This window comes from Carcharodon carcharias, chromosome 4 (genome assembly GCF_017639515.1).
Source record: "Carcharodon carcharias isolate sCarCar2 chromosome 4, sCarCar2.pri, whole genome shotgun sequence".
Classification (NCBI taxonomy): domain Eukaryota; kingdom Metazoa; phylum Chordata; class Chondrichthyes; order Lamniformes; family Lamnidae; genus Carcharodon; species Carcharodon carcharias.
In genome coordinates, this window is record NC_054470.1 from 111,382,300 (window position 1) to 111,404,276 (window position 21,977).

Here is a 21,977-nt window from a genome sequence, read left to right on the forward strand (position 1 = left end):
TCCGGTATCCCGGCGGCCAGCGCGACGCCGTCACTCATCGCGCTTGTGTGATGGTGTCACCCCCTCACAGGCAGCGGCTTGTCCCGGACTGAGGGGAGGGGAGGACCCTGAGTGGGAATAACGGGAGCAAATGTTCGCGGCTAGATCAGGGAGGAGGGGGAACGGGATGCTATAGCATTTTTTATAAGAAGAAAGAAACGCAGTTAAAATAATTTATAATTCGATTGAAGTGTGAGGAAGATCGGGGAGTGAGTGGCTGCTGCAGGTAAGAGACCCAGGGGAATGGGGGCGGGGAGGGGGTTTGATTGGAGACTGAGGCCAACAACAGGCCCAGGGCTGGCAGGCCAGCCTGTCAGTGAGAATGACCATCTCCTGCAACCACTTGTGGAGCTGGAAGGTTACAAGGCAGCAAAAAAAAACAAAGGCCAGATTTTTAAATCGAAACCCGAGCCACTGAACACAAGAATTGGGTTAATTCATTAAAATAATAACTGGGGTAATTCGATAAGATCATGACTGATCTTATTGTGGCCTCAGCTCCACTTTCCTGCCTTCCGAAGAAGGGTCATGTTGGACTCCAGACATGCTGAGTTTTTCCAACATATTCTGTTTCAGATGTCCAGCATCCGCAGTATTTTGCTTCCCATTTCCTATCTTACACCCCCCATAAACCTTGACTTCCTTGTCGATCAAAAATCCATCTATCTCAGCCTTGGATATATTCAGTGACCCAGCCTCCACTGCTCACTGTGGAAGAGAGTGCCACAGCTCAACAGCCCTCTTTGAGAAGAAATTTCTCTTAATCTCTGTCTTAAATGTGGGACTTCTAATTTTAAACTGTGTCCCCATGTTCCACAAGGACAGACATCCTCTCAGCATCCCCCTGTCAAGTCCTGTCAGGACCTTATATATTTCAATAAAATCACCTCATTCTTCTAAACTCCAATGGGTACAGGCCTATCCTTTCCTCATAAGATAACCCTACATCCCAGGTATCAATCTTATGGCATTCGATGTTGGTTTAGTTTTGATTCCTACTTTGCTAGCTGTGGGAAAGTCCAGCTTAACTTTAAAATCATGACCATTCAGGAGAACAGTTAGGAAGCAACCCTTTGCATAAAAGGTGGCAGAAATGTGGAATACTCTCCCACAAACAGCAAGTTCAATTCATTTATTTTAAATCTGGGAGAATGTTGAGTTTTTTTGCTGGAGAAGACAAGGGTATAAAAAATATGGAGCTAAGGCAGCTGGATGGAGTTAGGTCAGCCATGATCTGATTGAGTGGCAGAACAGGCTCAGAGGTCTGAATGACCACCTCCTGTTCCTGGAGTCTGAATACAATGATTATTGCACAAGTAAACAAGTTGATTTATCTGTGTACATTTGAAGGTGTCAAGACTTCTTAAAAAATGCATACAAGACCCTGGACTTTATAATAGGTATAGAATACAAAAGCAAAGGAGTTATGTTAAACCTCTAATGCTGGTTAGTCAGTTGGACTATCGTGTTCAAGTCTGAATACCAAACTTTTAGAAAAGGTGTCAAAGACCTTGGAGAGAGTGCAGAGGAGATTTAGCAGAATGACACCAGAATCTTACAGCACAGAAGACGACCATTTGGCCCATGTGCTTGTGCCATTTCTTTGAAAAAGCTATCCAATTTAATCCACTACAGTTTACTTCTACACCACCCCCACAACCCTGCAAATTAGTCCTCAAATACATGTTCAATTGCCTTTGGAAAAGTTCCTGAATCTAATTCCACTCTTTCAGGTAATACATGCTAGACCTCAACAACTTTTTTGAAGAAATTTCTCATCTCCGACCCTGCCCTTGCCGTTGCCTTCACCCCCGTCCTTGCCCTTGTCTTTTTTACTAATTATTTTAATTTCATGATCTCTGAATACTGATCAGTATGCTAGATGAAAAAGTTTCTTTCCCACTTGTTCAATCAAAACCCCTTAATTTTGAATGCCTCTATCCAGTCTCCCCTTAACCTCCTATTATGATTTGAAATGCCAAGTTGACAAATTTATCAGTTGAATCTATTACTGCTTTGGAACTCGGTTTCATTGCTTAGTTTGTCTAGTATTAAAAACAAAAGCTGCAGGTAACAACTTGGCAGACAATAAGGGGCTCCAATTTCATGATGAGATTAGAGATGCAGGCATTGTTCTCCTTAGAGCAGAAATGGCTGTGGAAAGATTTAATAGAGGTTTTTCAAATATTATGGGTTTACTATGAGTAAATAGGGAAAATGGCAGGGTTGGCAACCAGAGGGCAGAGATTTAAGGTAACGAGCAAGAGAACCCAGTGTGAGGTGAGAAGTTTTTAAGCAGCAGTTTGTTGTATTCTGAAACGTGTTGTCTGAAAGGGCAGTGGAAGCAGATTCAATAATAACTTTCAAAAGGGAATGAAAGGAGAAAATTTTAGGACTTTAGAAGCGCAACTATCTGGACAGTTTTTAAAAAACTGGCACAGGCACAATGGGCCAATTAGCTTTCTGTGCTCTGATGTGATTCAATGCAAGTATCCCACAATATAGATGCATATATTGCATAAGAGGAGATGTGGATGCAAGGATAAAAAGCTGGCTGGTAGGCAGCAAATTTATGGTTAGGCTGATGTGAATCACTGGGATGAGAAAAGCAATGGGAGGAGGATTGGACCCATATGTCAGTACTTTATCCAATTTTGTTCTCTATTATTTGAACACAACATAATAATTTGCTAATGACACAGATATAGGGCACAATGAACAAGATCCAGTGCTTCAGATGTGCAATTCCCTGGAAAGCTCCAGTGCAGGTAGATAGAACCATGAAAAGAGTTAAAGACCTTTATAAATAGAGCCATTGATTACAATACCGATAAATTTGTATATGGCAGTGGTTAGATCTTTCCCCTTACAGACTGGTCATCAAAGCTATCGAGAATGCACAGTAAAAATTTGCTATGGTCATGTTGTCCATCAGAAATTACTTACTAGATATGGCTGCCATGAAACCATTTTAGTCACATACCAGTTTTATTAGAAAACTTCTTGTGCACATTCAGAAAATACAGGTAAATGCACTTCAGGATTACTTAACATGGATCTACCAACATTGAGTAACCAAGAGAGTAGAGCATTCTCGACCAAAATACCCCTACGCTCTCCATGTATTAGCATTTTACCAACAAGCCCTCAAAAAGAGTAAAACACGCAGCATGTTATGTGAACTTAAGTATTGAGACCACTTTCCCAACAGTAGTGTTGATTATTCATTTTTTATATACCAAACAGAATGCAATCTGGGCTCCCAATTCCCCACACCTGGCTAATGGCTACTTTTCAATTCTATCCCTCTAGAAATAAACCCATGTGCTTGGTTTGCTTTTTTTATGGACTTGCTAACCTGTAGCACAACTTTTTGGTGTATTTGTTCTTGAGATCCTTTGTCTCAACCCCACCTACACACACACCTTCAAAGAGAAGTGTGGCTAATTTGCTTTTTAAACAATATATAAAGTGATTTTAGTATGTACGTTTGTATATATGTTCAATAATGTGGGATCATACAGTGTGATTTACTTCAAGGTTGTGCGCTCATACTGAATAGTGGCTTGGGATCTCTCACAGCGATCCTCCACTAATATCTTTGGATTCCCTCAGAATACGTGTATTTTACAACTATTGTGTAGATTTTTCATTATCACTGCTCCAACAGAAATTTCAATTTCTCTGTTGAATTAATCCAAGTCTTGTTTATGATTAGTGCAAATTAGACTTGGTAATGAAGTCACCTGGGGCTGTCATATTATTTGGATAAATGGGGCATATCAATTTTGTACTCGAATGTAAGGTACTCATCTTTGTGTTAACAAGAATTAAAGAAAACTTAAGCACACAAGATTATAGTTGTGTAGTTAAAAAACTAGTCTTACAACACATTTCCCCAAAAGACTCCCTACTTGGTCAGACCCACAAGTAAGCAACTTCCAGGCAACATTCCCATATAGATATTTAACTATAAAAATCCAGTAATATTACCCAAGGCTGTAGTTTTAATAAAGACATACCACACGACCCCCTTAAACTCTTTTCCACTCTGCTGTGGAAATCCAAACTTTAGAACAGACTGCTTGTTGCAGCCCAAGACTTCTCTGGCTTGATGGATGGCTGATTCAAACTGCATCTGCTCCCAGCTCAGAGCTCCAGCTAACAGCTACATCTCACAGCTTCAACTCAATGGCAATCAAAAGCTCTCCATGGTAAAATACCTTTTTTTCCCCCTTTCATCTCAGGTTCCATTGTGCTCACATCTCTTTGAAACTCAGATCCTTTCAAATATAAAATCTTTAATTCTCTATTTTGTCTTTGCTTTCGGGTCAATAAAATATAATATCACCTCTTCTGTTTACCTGTGGAACTCCTGCAAGATGCAAACATGTGTCTTGTCACCTCTGACTTCCCTTTGATATTCAAACAAACTCTCAGCTTATCTAAAAATGTAAATGTTAGATCTAACCTATTCACTTGTACCTCAAACCTAACACCTCTATTGTTTTCATGTTTTAAACTGCCCAGACAACCTGTCTCCTATTAATCTCTGCCCAGCCAAAGTAAATCTCACACACACAGCCTTTTCCACAGAATAACACAAAATAACCTCCGTTTCTCATGCAATTCTGACTGTTAAAGGGTCATGAGGACTCGAAACGTCAACTCTTCTTCTCCGCCGATGCCGCCAGACCTGCTGAGTTTTTCCAGGTAATTCTGTTTTTCTCTTGCACACATTCCTGACTTTGATCACCACCCCCCCCGCCATTTGCAGCCCTGTCTTCAGCTGCATCTATCCAATTACAAAATTTCTAGCTTGAGAAATTCCTGCCTAAGACTGTTTCGGTAGCTCAGTTATCAGTTTATTTTATTTTTTTAAAGTGCATCTAGCTCTGATCTTTTCACCATACAGCAATCACCAATGATAAACATATGTAATATTGGAAGAGGAAGAAGCCATTCAGTCCCTTGAGCTCATTCCACCATTCAATTTGATCATGGTTGATCTGTATCTTGACTGTATCTACCCTCCTTGGTTCCATAACCCTTAATATCCTTGCCTAACAAAAATCTATCAATCAATCTCCTCAGTTTTAAATTGGCTCACAGCCTCAATGACTTTTTGAAGGAGAATGTGTTCCAGGTTTCCACTACTCTTTGTGTGAAGGTGCAATTCCTGTCATCACACAAGTTCTAATTTTACCCTTTTTGAAGGCATTTGAAAGAAGATCTGATTTAGGCTGTTGTTTAAGTGTTCAGCATGCTTGTGCAATAAAATACAAAGCATCTCATGAATCAATAACCTGTGCATGCACTAATAAAAGTGTTTTTTTTAGCCAAGGCAAAGTTGTATTCCTCCTTAATTTTCCAATTCAAAACAATAAATTAAAGCTTTTTAAAATATATGTTCAGGGGATGTGGGTGTCGCTGGCCAGGCCAGCATTTCTTGCCCATCCCGAGTCTATGACTCTTTAACCCATGACCAAATGATCACTGGATAATCTTATAAGATTCTTTTACACTTAATTCTTGTTGGGCTGCTCACTGGAGAATGTTACTGAATTCAAAACTTCTTTCAAACAAACGTGGTGCTTGTTATAATCTCAAAATCACCAGAGACAAGAAAATAAAGGAAAACCCATGACACTTACATGTGATGGCACAAAGATAGGTAGCAAATTAAGTTGTGAGGAGGAGATAAGGAGGCTACAAAAAAGATATAGATAGGTTAAGTGAGTGGGCAAAGATCTGGCAAATGAAGTATAATGTGGGAAAATGTGACATTGTCCATTTTGGCAGGAAGGATGAAAGAGAAGCATATTATCTAAATGTTGAGAGATTGCAGAGCTCTGAAATGCAGAGGTATCTGGGTGTCCTAGTGCATGAATCACAAAAAGCTAGTATGCAAGTACAGCAAGTAATTAGGAAAGCTAATAGAATGCCATCATTTATTGTGAGGGGAATTGAATACAAAAGTAAGGAGGTTATGCTTCAGTTGTACAAGGCACTAGTGAGACTACACCTGGAGCACAGTGTACAGTATTGGCACCTTATTTAAGGAAGGATATAAATGCGTTGGAAGCAGTTCAGAGGAGGTTTACCAGATTAATACCTGGAATGGGTGGGTTGTCTTACGAGGAAAGGTTGGTCAGGCTAGACTTATATCCACTGGAGTTTAGAAAAGTAAGAAATGACTTGATTGAAACCTTTAAGACCTTGAGGGGTCTTGACAGGGTGGATGTGGAGAGGATGTTTCCTCTTGAGGGGGAATCTAGATCTAGGGGTCACCATTTAAAAATAAATGGTCGCCCATTTAAAACAAAGATAAGGGAAAAAAAATTCACTCGGAAGGTCGTGAGTCTTTGTAACTCTCTTCCTGAAAAGGTGATGGAAGCAGAATCTTTGAATATTTTATAAGGCAGAGATGGATATATTCTTGGTAAACAAGGGAGTGATAGGTTATCGGCGGTAGGCAGGATGCAGATTCCAGGTTACTATCAAATCTTATTAAATGGAGGAGCAGGCTCAAGGGGCTGAATGGCCTCATCCTGCTCCTTGTTTGTATATTCATATGTTCATGGGTGTTATTTACTACAATACACATGAACATTGAGAATTTAAATTAAGTCTTATTGTTTTGTGAAAATGCCATTAAGCAGATTTTTAAAAATTAAATAACATTTCTTCTGTTTGATGGAGATGTGTCCTACCTTTTACATGTGCACAGCAGCAAATCTTACAAATCTGCTTCTGAAGAGCCAAAAAAAAACTAGACACTATAATCTTAGTTGAGTGACGCACAAGCATCATTTTGGTGCCATGCTGTTCCTGATCATCTTTCTAATGGTAATGCAAGTTTCGTCAACCCCATAAATTTGAGTTTTATATCCATGAATGAAGATGGTTGGGTAACTTGCATTTGACCAGAATTCTGTGTTTAGGGTTGGCAGCCTTGTACAAAAGAAAGATTGAATTTTGGTGCTGTATTCTACACAATGTTTTTGGGAAGGCAAGATTTTATTGCTTTCAATAAACCTCAGTAAATCATAATGACAGAATTGCAGCGACATGAAAAATATTCCCATTGGCAAGTCTATGCAAGTGTTAAAATATACTGCACCAGCTCTTCTCTCTGTTTCAGCAGGATAACCACTTTTAGCAATATGTGAAGGTAATAGACTCTGATATCACAATAAAGTTTTAGAAATGGTCTTTTGCAGCGAGCAAATAAACAGTCCTTTTGGTTCTGATATCTGGTTTTGACTGCAGTCCAGACTAGGGTGATGAAATTATCCTCTCTGCTACCTAGAAAAATTTTGCATGAAATGTGTTTGGGCAAATCTCGATCTAAATGTCTAGTGAACCCTCATCCACCAAATTGGCAACCTCGCTGAGAGAAAATACACTCAGTTTATTAGTCAACAGCTGGGGTGAAGCCTTGGGTCAAAATTAATCTCTGATCATAAGGTCTAGGGTTCAAAGGTTTAATCTGTCACAGTAAAATATTTCTGTAGTTGAGTTCTTACACAGGCAGTGGCTATATTGCTTTGCTGTACATTACCAGTTCAAAACCTGCATACAAACCCATAGTGTAGCATGTCTGTATTCCAGATGAGTCTGTATAGTCAACGTTGTCCTATAGGAAAGATCCAGCATGGTAACAACACATTGAACACTGGATGCATAACTGGATGCTTTTTAACAGCAATTTGCATATATACAGAATTTATAACGTAAGAAAACATCTCAAGGTGCTTTCCCTCCTAAGGTTTGCTTTAGCAAAGGCACAGGAAGAGAGAAGGTGGGCAATTCGATCACGTTCTTTATAATAAAAGCAAAATACTGCGGATGTCTGAAGTAAAACCAGTAAATGCTGGAAAAACTCAGCAGGTCTGGCAGACCAGCAGATCTCTGTAGAGAGAGAAAAAGATAACAGTTTTGAGTCCTTATGACTCTTCAGATCACATTCTTTATCTTGCTTCTTGGCAAGACTAAAGTACAGTGGTTGTGTGTGCAGCTTGGTGGTCTTTGTTTTTATTTAAAAAAGAGCAGATTTAGAATGTTTTCCAATTTGTATGCCCTCCTCAGCATTAATATGTTCTGTGTAAATGTTTATATTGACAGTGTTGGTTGCATATTCCAAGTGGTCTGGAATGGATTGAAGATCACATTGTATTTTTATTTGCTGCATGCAATTGAAATCACCAGCTTTTCAATCCCTGGTGGCAACTCCACTGTCAATACATCCTCCTATGCACTGCATTTTTGTACTACTTTCTCAATGTGGGCATCACTGGCAAGACCAGCATTTATTGTCCATGAAGTTGTTGATAGCCACTTTCTTGACCTCTGCAGACCATGTGGTGCATGTGCTCCCATAGTTGCTGTTAGGTAGGGACTTCCAGAATGTTGAACCAGCGACACTGTAGGAATAGCAACAGGATTTGGAGGGGGGGGTGTTGGCGTGAGGGGGACTTGCAAATGATGGTGTTCCCATGCACCTGCTGCCTTTAGAAGTTGCAGGTTTGGGAGGTGCTGTCAAGCAACAACCACAAAGCTGCAAATCCTGACCTCAGTCTCAGCTGTAAGTCATGCAGTTGTTGGAAATTTGGGACTAAGGGATAGGGAGCCAGCTAGCAAAGCTGATCTGCTTGTGAAAATCTTTAGACTTGTCTGGGTAATTATTTAGTCTGGAGAGCTGCAGGGTGTACGGGTTTCCTAGAATTATGCAGAATATACAAAGGATACACAATGTAGAAAGATGGGCAATTAAGTAACAGTAAACTTTTTTTTAAATGCTGATCTTTTTTCATTTCTAAAGATCTTGTTTTTGCAAACTTTCTAATCCTAGATTATTGCAACTCTCGTAACATGCAGAGAATTCCATACAGCAGAGCAACAAGCGTACCATCTTTTGCTGCCTCTTTCCACCTTTATCTTGTCCCCATCAGCATCTCCTTCCAATTCATTCTCCCTCGTGTTTATCTGTCTTCCCCTTAAATGTGCCTTTGTGAGATGCCTCAACCACTCCCAATGTCAAGTTTCACATTGTCACCACCCTGTGGCTAAAGAAGTTTCTCCTGAATTCTCTATTAATCAATAATAAATCTATTTTACATTGAAACTCTCCCACAGGTGGAAACATCTCTAACTTCCCACATCAGAGAAAACAGCACCAGCTTGTTCAATTTTTCCTGATGTGTACCACTTCTCAGTTCTGGCATCATCCTTGTAAATTTTTTTTGCACCTTCCCCAGTGCCTCTAGATCCTTTTTATGCCATAGATATATTCCTTAACCATCCTACTCTGCAGATAGTGGTGTCTTAAATGGTACTTTTGAGAAATGCAACCTGCCAAAGTGTTATCCAAGTGGTGCTTTATAAAGAGGCACAGTACATCAGCATGTTACCTCCTATAAAGTACAGCAACATCTTGTACCCAGATCCTTGTCTATTATTACATTTTAAAAATGAGGAGGCCCAAACTGGTTGTGCTTGGGTGCGGCTGTAGTTTCTTTAAAAAAAAACTAAGCTGGTTTATCACAACTGTACATTGGGGTCAGATATTCGCAGCGGGAGGGTAAACTGGAAAACACTTCACACGAGGCCCCTCTCAACAGCCTCCTGGCTGTATACGGAGTGGCTGAGGCCTGGGACCTGACATCCAGCATGCCTGTACAGTTACAATACGTGGCTAACTCAACTGGATTTTACAGGGAAAAATGACACCTTTTCTCGGCCTTTTGTTTCTGTATGGGTTCAGAAGTACTTCATTGGGGTCTTTACTTTTGGTTTTCAGATTATGGCGTCTGCTACAGAGGATTTGAATGCGGAGAACCAGTTTTCACCAGAGCCTGAAACCAGTAAGATTCCACATGGAGTTCGGGCTGATGCATCACCAGATGCAAAATGCCCCATCTGCCTAGACAGATTTGACAACATGTCTTACATTGATCGCTGTTTTCATAAATTCTGCTTTCGCTGCATTCAGGAATGGTCTCGAAACAAAGCTGAATGCCCCTTGTGCAAACAGCCATTTAACTCCATATTCCACAGTGTGCGGACCGAAAATGATTTTCAGGAGTATGTACTGAAGGCGACAGAGAATGGCTCGTTTGCCAGTCCGGGTGGGCAAAGGTTTAGGTACCGAACAACACTGACCCGGGAACGTCGCACGACCCATCAACGTCGGAGGTCCCCAGTTCTTCCCGTAATACCTGACAATGGAGTAGTATTCGAAGGACTTGGGCGCCAGCCCCGGGTGCATCAGGGACACAACTTGCGTCGGATGATGTTACGACTGGGCGCCCGGAGGAGAGCACAGTCCGAGGGCAGATCCATGCGCCAGGTCCAAGAACAAGAAATGATCAACTTTAGACGAGAATTGTACCGGTCAGGCTTGCGTGTCAGGAACGTCCAAGATGGGGGTCGGAGTCGAGACATTTCTGCCGAGTTCTTCCGCCGCAACGCAGCCTGTCTTCACCGACTAATGCCATGGTTGAAAAGGGAACTGTGCGTCTTGTTTGGCTCCCACGGTTCTGTTGTCAACATTGTGCAACATGTCATCATGTCTAACATCGTTCGATACAACATGGAAGACGGGGCCTTTCAGGAAGAACTCAGGCCCTTTTTACTCAGCCGCACAGACCATTTCTTGCACGAGTTTATAAGCTTTGCGCGGGCACCGTTCAACATGGAATCATATGACCAGCGCGCCAACTATGACTGTCCAGCTCCATCCTACGAGGAAGAAAGTGACTCAGATTTATCTGTAATCACAATATCGCCTGACACCGCTAACATTCAGGAAGAAGATAGACCCACTCCCAATCCTTCAGAATTAGCTCTTGGCCTAAGTCAGGCAACATGGGACGATGAAACGCCTGGCCCTTCTTACTCAGTGGCAGAGACCATGGAGTCGGTTAACTCCTCACCTGGTGAAACCTCTGCTGTTTCTGAGGAGATGCCACCACAAGCTGGATCCTCTTTACTTACGGTGTCAATAAAATCCGATCCAAGCACAAAGGAAGAGGGCTCAGCCCGTTCAGCCGATGACTGCTTAATAATTGGTTATGTGAAGCCTTTAGCTGAAAGGACTCCTGAACTTATTGAACTGAGCTCAGACTCTGAAGTTTCCGTACAGGCCACCAGCACCGAGGTTGTCAAACAGCCGATGCATTTACGATTCCACAGCACCAGCAGTTTGTCCTCGTCAACTAGATCGTCATCAGCTAGATCGTCTGTGTCCAGGGAGCGATTGAAAAGAAAGAAATTGAAACAGAAAAAGAGTAACAAATCAAAAAGAGATAAGCACCGCAGTCATAAGAAGAGTTCCCATTCTGGGGGCAGTGCGTCACGTTCAAGCAGACGGAGGGAGAGGATTTCAAGCAGAGTTCGAGGCAGTTCGAAGGATCGATCAAGAATCCGACCACATAGTAGAGACAAGCATGAGTTTAGGAGGACTGAGCGATCAAGCACCAAGGACAGAACCATGGTGGCTTACCCTTACAGCAGAGGTGAATATCAAGCTAAAGACCGGAGCAGAAGAGCCGGCCGAGACAGATCTTCATCAAGAGAGAGGGCCAGATCAGGCAGCAGAGAAACCCATGCTCATCAAACCCGAGACAGGAGGCGATCAAGGAACCGAGAGCGAGCGCCATTCACCAGAAGTCGGACAAGGTCACAGAACAGTGACAGTGCCGTTTACAGGCATAGAGCTAGGTCACGTTCTTGGAGCAGAGGCTATGCCGCTCTTGGAGACAGGAGGAGGTCCAGAAGTCGGGAGAGGGCGTACAGCTACATGAGAGAATACCAGGAAAGAAACAGGGGGTTCTTATATCAGTGGGAAAGATATAGCTATCACAGTAGAATGAACGAAGGCCGTGATTCCGCGCCTCGAACCAGAGCTCACCACAGGAGAGGGTCACCGTGTTCAGATTATAGAATTCGATCTAGTTCTGAAAGCACAAGCTTCAGAAGCCCAAGTAGCCATAGGGATGATGTCTATTACCAATACAGAAGTTATCGATCAAGAAGCCCATCCAGTAGCAGATCTAGAACTACTTCTGGTAGAACTGATAAAATGAGACAAGAGAAACCTGGGGGCAAACGTAAATATAAAACTCATTATTTGGAAAGTTCTTCCAGCAAAAGTGCAAGTTTGCAGCTTTCTAATTTATCATCAGAAATTCACATGTTGCCCAGACAGGAGGGTGGTTCTCCTGGCCCTCTTTCACAGTGTAGCAGTAACTCAAAAAGCGGCTCCGTGTTACTTGAGAGTATGCTAGGCAGCGAGCCAAAGTGGAAAAAGCACAATGAGAAGACAAGAAGTGCAAGTGTGGAAATCGTGTACGAGGGAAGGGTAACAGAGGCAAGTCAGCGCCATAAAAGAAAAAAGAAACACAAAAAGAAACAAAAAAGGGGAAAGAGCAATGAATGGGCTGACAGTGAATGTCATTCACCCCTTGTGATAACCATTGAGAGCGATAGTGATGTAATTGTTACAAGTATGGAAGATGGCAACAGCACTGTAGACACAACCACTAACCTTAACGAAAACAATTTTGAACTTGTCGAGAAGTGTGTTCTTGAGACTGTGGAATCTCAGGATCTTCCTGATACAACACCGAATGTTTTCTTCAGGCACACAAGCACAGAATCCTTGGATGTTTGTGGACTGTCTGCAGATTCTGATCCTAGTCCTCCAAATTCAAATGAACAGACTCACCTTGACCAAGATGATGTCAGTCCAGTGACTGATACCGACTGTCACCAGAATTTCAAAGGGGAAGAGCAAGACCATGGACAGAACTGCTCTTCGCCAAAAAGGACTCTTTCTAAAAACTCTTCAGACAGACCACCTTTGATACTGAAAATCCCAAAGAGGTTCATTAACGGAGCTAACTTATTTAGCCGTCCAACGGAAAATGCATGAAAATTGTTTCTGAAGACAAAGTTGGCTTGAAATTGGATGTTGATCTGGCCTCCCATCCACTCCCTCCCTCCTCCCCAACCACCACTTTCCCACCCACCATGGGAATTTTATTAGATTCGTACAGTAGCACAAGAGAGGATTAAGAAGTGTGTGGTCATCAAGCTGGCATCATGTGTGTAGATTTGTTTTTAAAAAAAATTCTTGTGACAAGACTGGTAACACTGTACAGATCAATCGTGTGCAGATACTGCTTAACAATGACTAAGAAGGTGTAGATTCCTATGCCAAATCTATCCATTGGAAATTTTATAAATATGGTGTATTAAGGTGGGACTATAAAAGTTGTGTGGGTTTATCTATTTAAAAACGTTACAGGTTTCTTTTCATCTGACTTTATCATTGCCAAAAGTGCATCACATAAACTTGCATTTAACTGTTCCAGGCTGTTGATAATTGCATAAGGCACAGACCAGAAGACCCGGAGAGATTAAAGGCACTTACATTTCTGTAAATAATCATACTTGAATGTTCTAAAATAGTTGCCAAATATATAGAACAATCAAAACTGGCAATTGGGTTGGCAATAAAATGTTTTTTTTTAATCATTTTATGAGAATAGTTTTGATGAGACTAAATGTTGTCCGTGGCGCAGCGAGAGCTGTTTACACGGGAAGCAAAATATTTTCCAGCTCCCTTGATGACAGTACTGGATGAAAAACCTTTTGCTTCACCAGAGATTACAAATCAAAGTGGGTCGTGTTTTCATTCCTTGCCCTGAGGAGCTGGTTTCTGCTGTTTTTGCTCAGGGTATTGATTTCCGTTAACTTTTTGTCACCCTGATTGAAACACCCAGCAAACTACGAATGTTTCCTGTGATGATAGGTGGGCTGTTTGGATTAAGGGGATTCTAACCTTTTCTATGCCTGGGTCAATATTTCTGATAATTCAATCTCTTAGAACAGTTTTTAAAGAATATATACTGTAGTGTGGGTGCACAGTCTCCTGTAGTTTGCAGGAAATGTATATTTGCATGTGACAGATTTGTGAGGGAGTGTTGTGAAATGTTGTAAATTGGCTATTAGATAAACCTGCCAACAATTTAGTTAAAATTTCAGTTTGCCTGGCTGTATCGAATGATTCATCATACTTTTAAGTGATTACTTGCATGTCTCCCTACGTTACAACAGTGACTACACCTCAAAAGTGACTATACTAGGTGAATTGCTCTTGCAGAAAGCCAGCACCAATAAGAGGGGCTGAATGGCCTCCTGTGCTGTATCCATTCTAAAAGTACTTTGGCTATTGAAGGGCTTTGGGACATCCAGTGTCAGGTAGGGTGCTAAAGAAATGAAGTTCTTCGTGGTTTCATTCCTATGTGAATTTGCCCTGATAATCCTAATATGTGATAATGAGTGAGAATATCCACATCCCTATTTACTGAGTATTACTGCTTCACTAAATTTCCCCATTTTGAGAGAAATAAAATGGACCCCCCCCTTCACCTCCCTTCCCAGGATAAATAGAATTTCGGTTTGGGCCTATGAGGTTTGCTTGCTGTAGGATGTATAGTGAACGTGGCAGTTATGAAAGTTGTTAGTCCATAAGCAGATGAAAGTGATATGACTTTCAGGGCAAATAACACTGGGGATCATCAACGGATAGTGGATAGAGTCCCGTTTTTCGTCTTTTTGACGTAAATGTGCCAATCATACACAGGATTGGTGAAACAATAGTGTGGGCTCTTTATTTGAAAATAAAACTATATACAATGATCACTGGAGCTAAGCATAGTATATCTGACTTCTACCACTGCTGCTCATAGATTGACTACATGCCTTGGGACTAATACATCATATCCTGTCTAGGTATATAATGATTGACAGAAGTTTAAGATACACCCCCTTAAAGGTATATGTCACCATATCACTAAGCTTAGACTGGTGACAAATCAAATTACTGTGAAAAGGACAAACCAGCACTAGACTTCAAGTGAGTCCTTGGGAATGTTAGTTGAGAATCAGTACAACTTGATACAAGGTGTTGCAAAGGATACGGCTGCTGAGGAAACTGACGAAAATAGGAATATTGGATGGACTATGGTTGTAAGAAGTACTGAGCAAGGTCGAAAAGTCTGTAAAATTACCACTGGGAATGACCGTAACAGATATCAAGCACTCCAGTAATGCTGGCTAAATTTACCACATGGAGTGATTGAGGTAAATAGCATGGAGCTCTTTAAAGGAAAGTTTGTAATGCATGACTGAGAAAAGAATAGAAAGATATGCTGATAGGGTGAGATGAAGCAGTGTGGGAGAAGGCGCATGTGGAGTATGAACACTGGCATGACCCGGTTGAGCCAAAGGACCTGTTTCCCTGCTATAACATTTGACATAATTTTCTATGTCAAAGCAGGGAATAGAAGATAGCTGAGTGTTGTGCGACTTTGGAATTCTCTGCCTCAGAGGGTGGTGGAGGCGGGGTCATTGAGTATTTTTAAGGCAGAGGTAGATAGATTCTTGTTAGCCAAGGGAATCAAAGGATTAGATGGGAATGTGGAAATCAACACAGGATCGTCAGCCATGATCTTATTGAATGGCGGAGCAGGTTCAAGGGGCTGAATGGTCTACTTCTGTGTCTATTTCTTATGTTCTTATGACAGTGAGCTGTGTACCTGGAACTAGAGTAGTGGCACATTGAAGAAAGGTTAGAAGGAATACGGAAGGGATAATGGCATCTCTATACAGTGCTGAATGACTTGTGGAGAAATCACATCTGCAAGGTTTGCCTCAAAACACAAAGATAGTGAATGCAAAATAATGTTCTCCGGTATGTTTTCTATTTTGGAATTATATAGAATCTATAGCACAGAAAAGGTAATTTGATGTTTATTCTCCACATGAGCCTCGTCTCACTATTTTATCTAATCTTATTAATATTCCCTTCTAATGCTTCCTCCCTACCTTTAAATGCATTTACGCTATTCAGCTCAATCACTTCATGTGTTGGCGCATTCCACATTCTTACCACTCCAGCTAAAGTTTCTCCTGAATTCTTTATCAGGTTTATTTAATATCTTATATCAATGGGCCCCTAGTTTTAAACTCCACCACAAGTGGAAACATCTCCAAGTCTACCCTATCGCACCTTCATAATTTAAAGACCTTTGAAATCACACCTCAGCCTTCATTTTTCTAAGCGTAAAAGAGTTCCAGCCTGTTCAGTCTTTCCTGTTGGCTATAACCTCTCAGTTCTGGTATCATCCTTGTAAATAGAAAGGGAGTTCATCAAAAAAATTAGGATGTTTATCAATGGCTGGTAATCTAATATAAAAATAATGACACAAAGCTCATGAGTAATTTGAGGTAATTTCAAAACCTGAAGTTCTAGAACTGGAAAGAGAAACTGCACCGAACTGAATGTAGCAACAAAGTTGAAGTGGTGAAGTGCAGTGAATCAATTAAACATTTAGGACAAAAAGGTAATTGGATCCCAGATAAGACTGATTAAAGTGTGGAAGATGGGTTTGTATGTATGTAGTAAAATTGGAGAAAAGTGGATAATGGGAGGAGCAGACTGCAGGGGTGGGGGAAGCAGGAAAGCTACATTATAATATAAAATACTAGAAGTTTTTTTTTAAATGGAAAGAATATTTTTCAAGTCCTCTATGCACTTTACAGTCAATAAATTGATTTTGAAGTGTAATCAATATTTGTCAGGAAACATGGCAGTCAGTTTATGCACAGCAGGATCCCACAAACCATTAAAATAATGACTAGTTAGTCTTTCCTTTTGGAAGTTTTGGTTGAAGGATAAATGTTGACCAGGAGAAATCCTCATCTGCTCTTCAAATAGTGCCGTGGGATCTTTTACTTCCACTTCAGAGGGCACTTGAGCTCTCATTTCACCTGAAAAACACCACCTTGGATGATGCAGCACTCCCTAGATACATTAGAATCATCAAAGTGCAGGAAATGGCTAGTGGTGCTTCCAGAGATACTGCAAGATTTTGTGCAACTCTTAACACTTAACCTAAATATATGGTTAAGTCTAGAACAGCCAACAAGGTTTATTGGTTTGGACAAGATCCTTTTACAACTCTGAGGATCAGTGGACTTATCAGACATGCCTGAAAGTTAAACATGGTTTACCAAAGGAAGGAAAGCAACACTCATATTAAAACCAAATACAGGGAGCGTTATTTGTTTTTTTAAAACTTGAGCCAAGAAGAACCATTTCATCTGGCCTGGTGTCTTTTTAATTCCACTTGAAACTTTGGTTTGTGCAAGATCTAACCTAATGACAATGTTTTGTGTTGGTGATGCTATGCTAAGTTACATAGGCAATTGGTTTCACATCAGGACACCATTGGCAGAACAAGAGGACCAAAGAACCAAAGGTGACGTGAGGAAACTGCTTTTGTGCAGCAAATGGTTAGTATGATTAGAATGCACTGCCTGAGAGTTTTTTCTTTATTCTTCTAAGGGATGTGGGCTGGTAAGGTCAGCCTGGCTTGCTAGGCCATTTCAGAGTCTGGATCTGGAGTCACATGTGGGCCAGACAAGGTAAGGATGGCAGATTCCCTTCCTTTATGACTCTTCGTCAGAGCTTCAGACTCCTCTTCTTCGGACTCAAAACATTGACTCTGTTTCTTTCTCCACAGATGCTGTCAGACCTGCTGAGTTTTTCAGCATTTTCTGTTTTTATTTTAGGCCTAATAGCCTTTTGTGCTGTAACCATTCTATGAATTACTTGAGTGAGATTTGAACCACTTGTTACCACTGAGCCAAGGCTGATGCTAGGAATAATAACAAGTCAATGCTGGAGGGTTGCAGGTGGGAGTTACAGTGCAGTAGAAATTTAGGAAATGTGCCTAATTCCAGAAGATGGTAAATACAACATATAAGAGTACGGAGTGTTTAGGAAAGGAAAAATCTGTAAGTTAAAGACATTGATGCTGTTTGAGGGGAGAGGGTGGTGGCGGTGGAAAGTTACAGAATGAACAGCTCTAATTTGATATATATCTCATGTGAAAAATATGTTAGCTACAAACCCTATTGACCAGAATTAAAAATTAGACGGTTTATGTTATCATGATACAGCACAGAAGGAAGCCATTTGAACCATTAGTGCCTTTGCTGGCTTCTTGATAGAGCAATTCATGTAGTCCCACTCCCTGTTCTTTCCCCATAGCCTGGTGTTGTTTTTCCCTTAAGTATTTATCCAAGTCGCTCTTGAAAGTTGCTATTGAATTTTTTTCCTCCCGCCCTCTCAGGCAGTGCATTCCAGTTCATAACTCCTGCGTCTAAAAGTTCCTTGATGTCATCTCTGGTTCTTTTGCCAAATATCTTAAATCTTTTTCTGCTAGTTATCAATCCTCATGCATTGGAAACAGTTTATCCTTATTTCCTCTATCAAAACCCATCTCAATCTGAAACACTTTGTCTAGAATCTCCTCTTAACCATCGCTGCTCTGAGGAAATGGTTAAGGAAAAGGAAGGGTAAGTGAAAGTAGGTAGGTTATTTTAGTGGGTGAACATTAATCGACCAAAAATAAATTGGGACTAGCCTAGGTGGCTCAGAGTTCAAGTTGTATACATTAAATCGTGAACTAGGGAACATAGTCATTTAAAACTAAGATGCAAAGGAATTTCTTCTCTGAGGGTAGCGAATGTCTGGAATTCTCTACCTCACAGAGTTGTGGAGGCTAGATCACTGAAAGTATTTAAAGAGGATGTCGATAGATTTTTGAAATATCGTTCAGTTGCAGATTATGAGGAGCTGGCTTCATGATGCAGTGGAGGCCACAAGAGAAGGTCCAACCCATGAATTTGGTAATGGTAGCAATCTAGACAACGTACCTGGAATGGAAGTTGGCCAGCATATGAAATTTTGGCCTGTATTGTTAGGGGGTTGGAGTTTAAAAATAGGGAAGTCTTGTTACAACTGTACAGGGTGTTGGTGAGGCCGCATCTGGAGTACCATGAACAGTTTTGGTCCCCGTATTTAAGAAAGGATATACTGGCACTGGAGGCAGTTCAAAAGAGATTCACTAGGCTGATTCCTGGGTGAAGGGGTTGACTTCTCAAGAACGGCTAAACAGGTTAGGCCTTTATTTGTTAGAGTTTAGAAGAATGAGGGATGACTTTATTGAAACGTACAAGATTCTGAGGGGGCTTGACAGAGTAAATGTTGAGAAGATGTTTCCACTAGGGGAATCGTGAACTAGGGAACATAGTCATTTAAAACTAAGATGCAAAGGAATTTCTTCTCTGAGGGTAGCGAATGTCTGGAATTCTCTACCTCACAGAGTTGTGGAGGCTAGATCACTGAAAGTATTTAAAGAGGATGTCGATAGATTTTTGAAATATCGTTCAGTTGCAGATTATGAGGAGCTGGCATGAAAGGAGTTGAGGCCTCGGGCAGATCAGCTATGATCTTATTGAATGGCGGGGCAGGCTTGAGGGGCCGAATGGCCTACTCCTGCTCCTATTATGTTCTTAGGAGATCATAACTGCAGAACGATCAAGTTTGGCATGATGTGGGATTCAAAATACTGAGGACATATATATACATATATATATAGCTTTAAAAGATCTAATTTCAAAGAGGAAACAGCTTAAGCAAAGTATGGATGGGGTGGAGGGGTGTTGTGGTAGATAGGCTGATAAACATTTAAGCAGAGGGCCAGTTTAAAATCATATTGCTGATCTTGCAGAATACATACTTAAGGCCTGCAAACATGAGAACAAAAACATGTGACCCTAACTGGATTAACATTTAGCAACTTCCATTTTATATGTAACACCTTTAAAATAGTAAACCATTCCAAGGTGCTTCATAGGAGTGATTAACAGAATTGTACACCAAACCACATTAGGAGATTATTAGGCTAAGTGCCCAAAAGCTTGTTCAAAGAGTTTTAAGGAACATGATAAATAGAACAGTGGATGAGGTCAAAAAACTAGTTGGTGAAGTAGAGCTAGAGAATGTACATGTCAAACTTGATGTATTTTAGGATAATATTGCTGAAACGCAGAACGTAGGTGAGAAATAGAAGAGAAGCAAGGATAGATCCTTAGGGGGCTCAGGAGATAATGGTGCAATAGCAGAAAGAAAAGCCATTGTGGGAGAATCAACAACAAATGGGAATGAACAGGAGGAAAACCAAAATTGAAAAATCAAGATGCAGGGGCTGTTCGGGACTGATTTTGGAGGGCAGTTGCTGTCGAGACAAGAGTCCTAAACATCCAAGTGTGATTAAGATTGAGCAAGAAAATCATTACTATACCAAGTTACACCCTCCAACTATTCATTATGGAGGCAAAAATGCCTCTTCCAAAAGTATGAACCTTTCAAGTTCAGAATGGTTATCAATTGAATTAAAGCCAACACTTTGGCAGTGCAAGTTACATAATATTTCCAGCGCAGAAACAGCCCAGGAGATTGAAATCTGCTCCACCCAAGCCTTCTCCCCAACCCCTCTGCATCTAACCTTATCAGCATATCTTCCTCTTGCTTTTTCTCTCATGTACTTATCTAGCTTCCCCATAAATACATCTGTCAAGAAAGCATGAACAATCTTGGTCCCTTCTCGAAAAGAGAAGGTTGAGGGTAACCTAAGATAGGTCTTTAAAAGTGTACAGAACAGACACAGAATGTGTTCACTTGTGGGGAAATGCAAAGCTAGAGACCTTCACTCTAAAATAGTCACCAAGAAATCAGGGGAAATGGTGGCATAGCGATAATGTCACCAGACTTGTAATCCAATGGCTCAGGCTAATGCTTGGGGACATTGGTTCAAATCCCACCACAGCAGTTGGTGGAATTTAAATTCCATCAATAAAATCTGGAATATACAAACTAGGAGCAGGAGTAGGCCACACGTGCCAGCTCCACTATTCAATTAGATCATGGCTAATTGTATCCTCAACTTCTGCCTACCCCTGATGATCTTTCACCCCCTTGCTTATCAAGAAACTATCTGCCTCTGCATTAAAAATATTTAAAGACTGCTTCCACTGCCTTTTGAGAAAGAGAGTTTGAAAGATTCATGACCTTCAAAGAAAAAAAATCCTCTCTGTCTTTAGTGGCAAGCCCTTTTTTTAAATAGTGACCCCTAATTCTAGATTCTCCTGCAAGGAAAACATCCTTTCCTCATCCATCCTGTCAAGACCCCTCAGGATCTTAAAGATTTCAATCAAGTCACCTCTTACTCTTCTAAACTCCAGTGGATACAAGCTTAGCCTGTCCAACCTTTTCTCATAAGACAACCCACCCATTCCAGGTTTTGGTCTAGTCAACCTCTGAACTGCTTCCAACCCATTTACATCCTTTCTTAAATAAAGAGAGCAACATTGTACACAATCCTCCAGATGTGGTCTCACCAATGCCCTGTATAACTAAAGTATGACCTCCCTACTTTCGTATTCAATTTCTCTTGCAATAAATGATGATATTCTATTAGTTTTCCTGATTATTTGCTGTACCTGCACAATCCTCCAGACTAACTTTCTATAGGACCAATGCTCACTTTAATTCTTTTCTTTTTAGAATATTTATAGAAACTCCTACTGTGTTTTTATATTTCTAGCTAGTTTTCTCTCTTTAATTTTCCCCTCATTAATCTTTTAATCATCCTTTGCTTTCTTTTTATGTTCTGTTCAATCTTCTGACCAGCTACCCATCTTTGCACAGTTATATGCTTTTTTTCTTTGCATTTGATAGTACCTTTAACACTTTAGTTAACCAAGGATGGTGGATCCTCTCCTTGGAAATTTTCTTTCTTGTAGGAATTGTGTGTATTCTGAAATATCCGCTTAGATGTCTGCCACTGCATCTCTTTTGACCTATCCCTTAATCTAATTTGCCAGTTCACTTCAGCTAGCTCTGCTTTCATGCCCTCATAATTACCCTTATCTAAGTTTAAAGCACTTGGACACACTCTTCTCTCCCTCAAACTAAATGTAAAATTCAATAATATTATGATCACTGCTACCTGGGA

The 21,977-nt window shown here is 40.8% G+C and overlaps 2 protein-coding genes across 2 annotated transcripts in view; both read left to right on the forward strand.

The window, feature by feature from the left end:
• Nucleotides 1-8: 8 nt before the first annotated feature.
• LOC121277212 (E3 ubiquitin-protein ligase Topors-like) lies at nucleotides 9-14,756 on the forward strand. The gene is made up of 2 exons (XM_041186369.1): nucleotides 9-265; nucleotides 9,842-14,756. Exon 2 carries the CDS (start codon nucleotides 9,845-9,847, stop codon nucleotides 12,974-12,976), a length of 3,132 nt encoding a protein of 1,043 aa, XP_041042303.1. The 5' UTR covers nucleotides 9-265; nucleotides 9,842-9,844; the 3' UTR covers nucleotides 12,977-14,756.
• Nucleotides 14,757-17,507: 2,751 nt separating this feature from the next.
• Nucleotides 17,508-21,977, forward strand: part of ddx58 (DEAD (Asp-Glu-Ala-Asp) box polypeptide 58) — a 78,888-nt gene continuing 74,418 nt past the window's right edge. The window contains exon 1 of the mRNA XM_041186373.1: nucleotides 17,508-17,538. Coding sequence (XP_041042307.1) covers nucleotides 17,523-17,538 — 16 coding nt within the window. The 5' untranslated portion in view covers nucleotides 17,508-17,522. The remainder of the gene's footprint in view (nucleotides 17,539-21,977) is intronic.

Coding starts and splice junctions, on each gene's coding strand:
- LOC121277212 (XM_041186369.1), top strand. CDS start 9,845: ATGGCGTCTGCTACAGAGGATTTGAATGCGGAGAACCAGTTTTCACCA.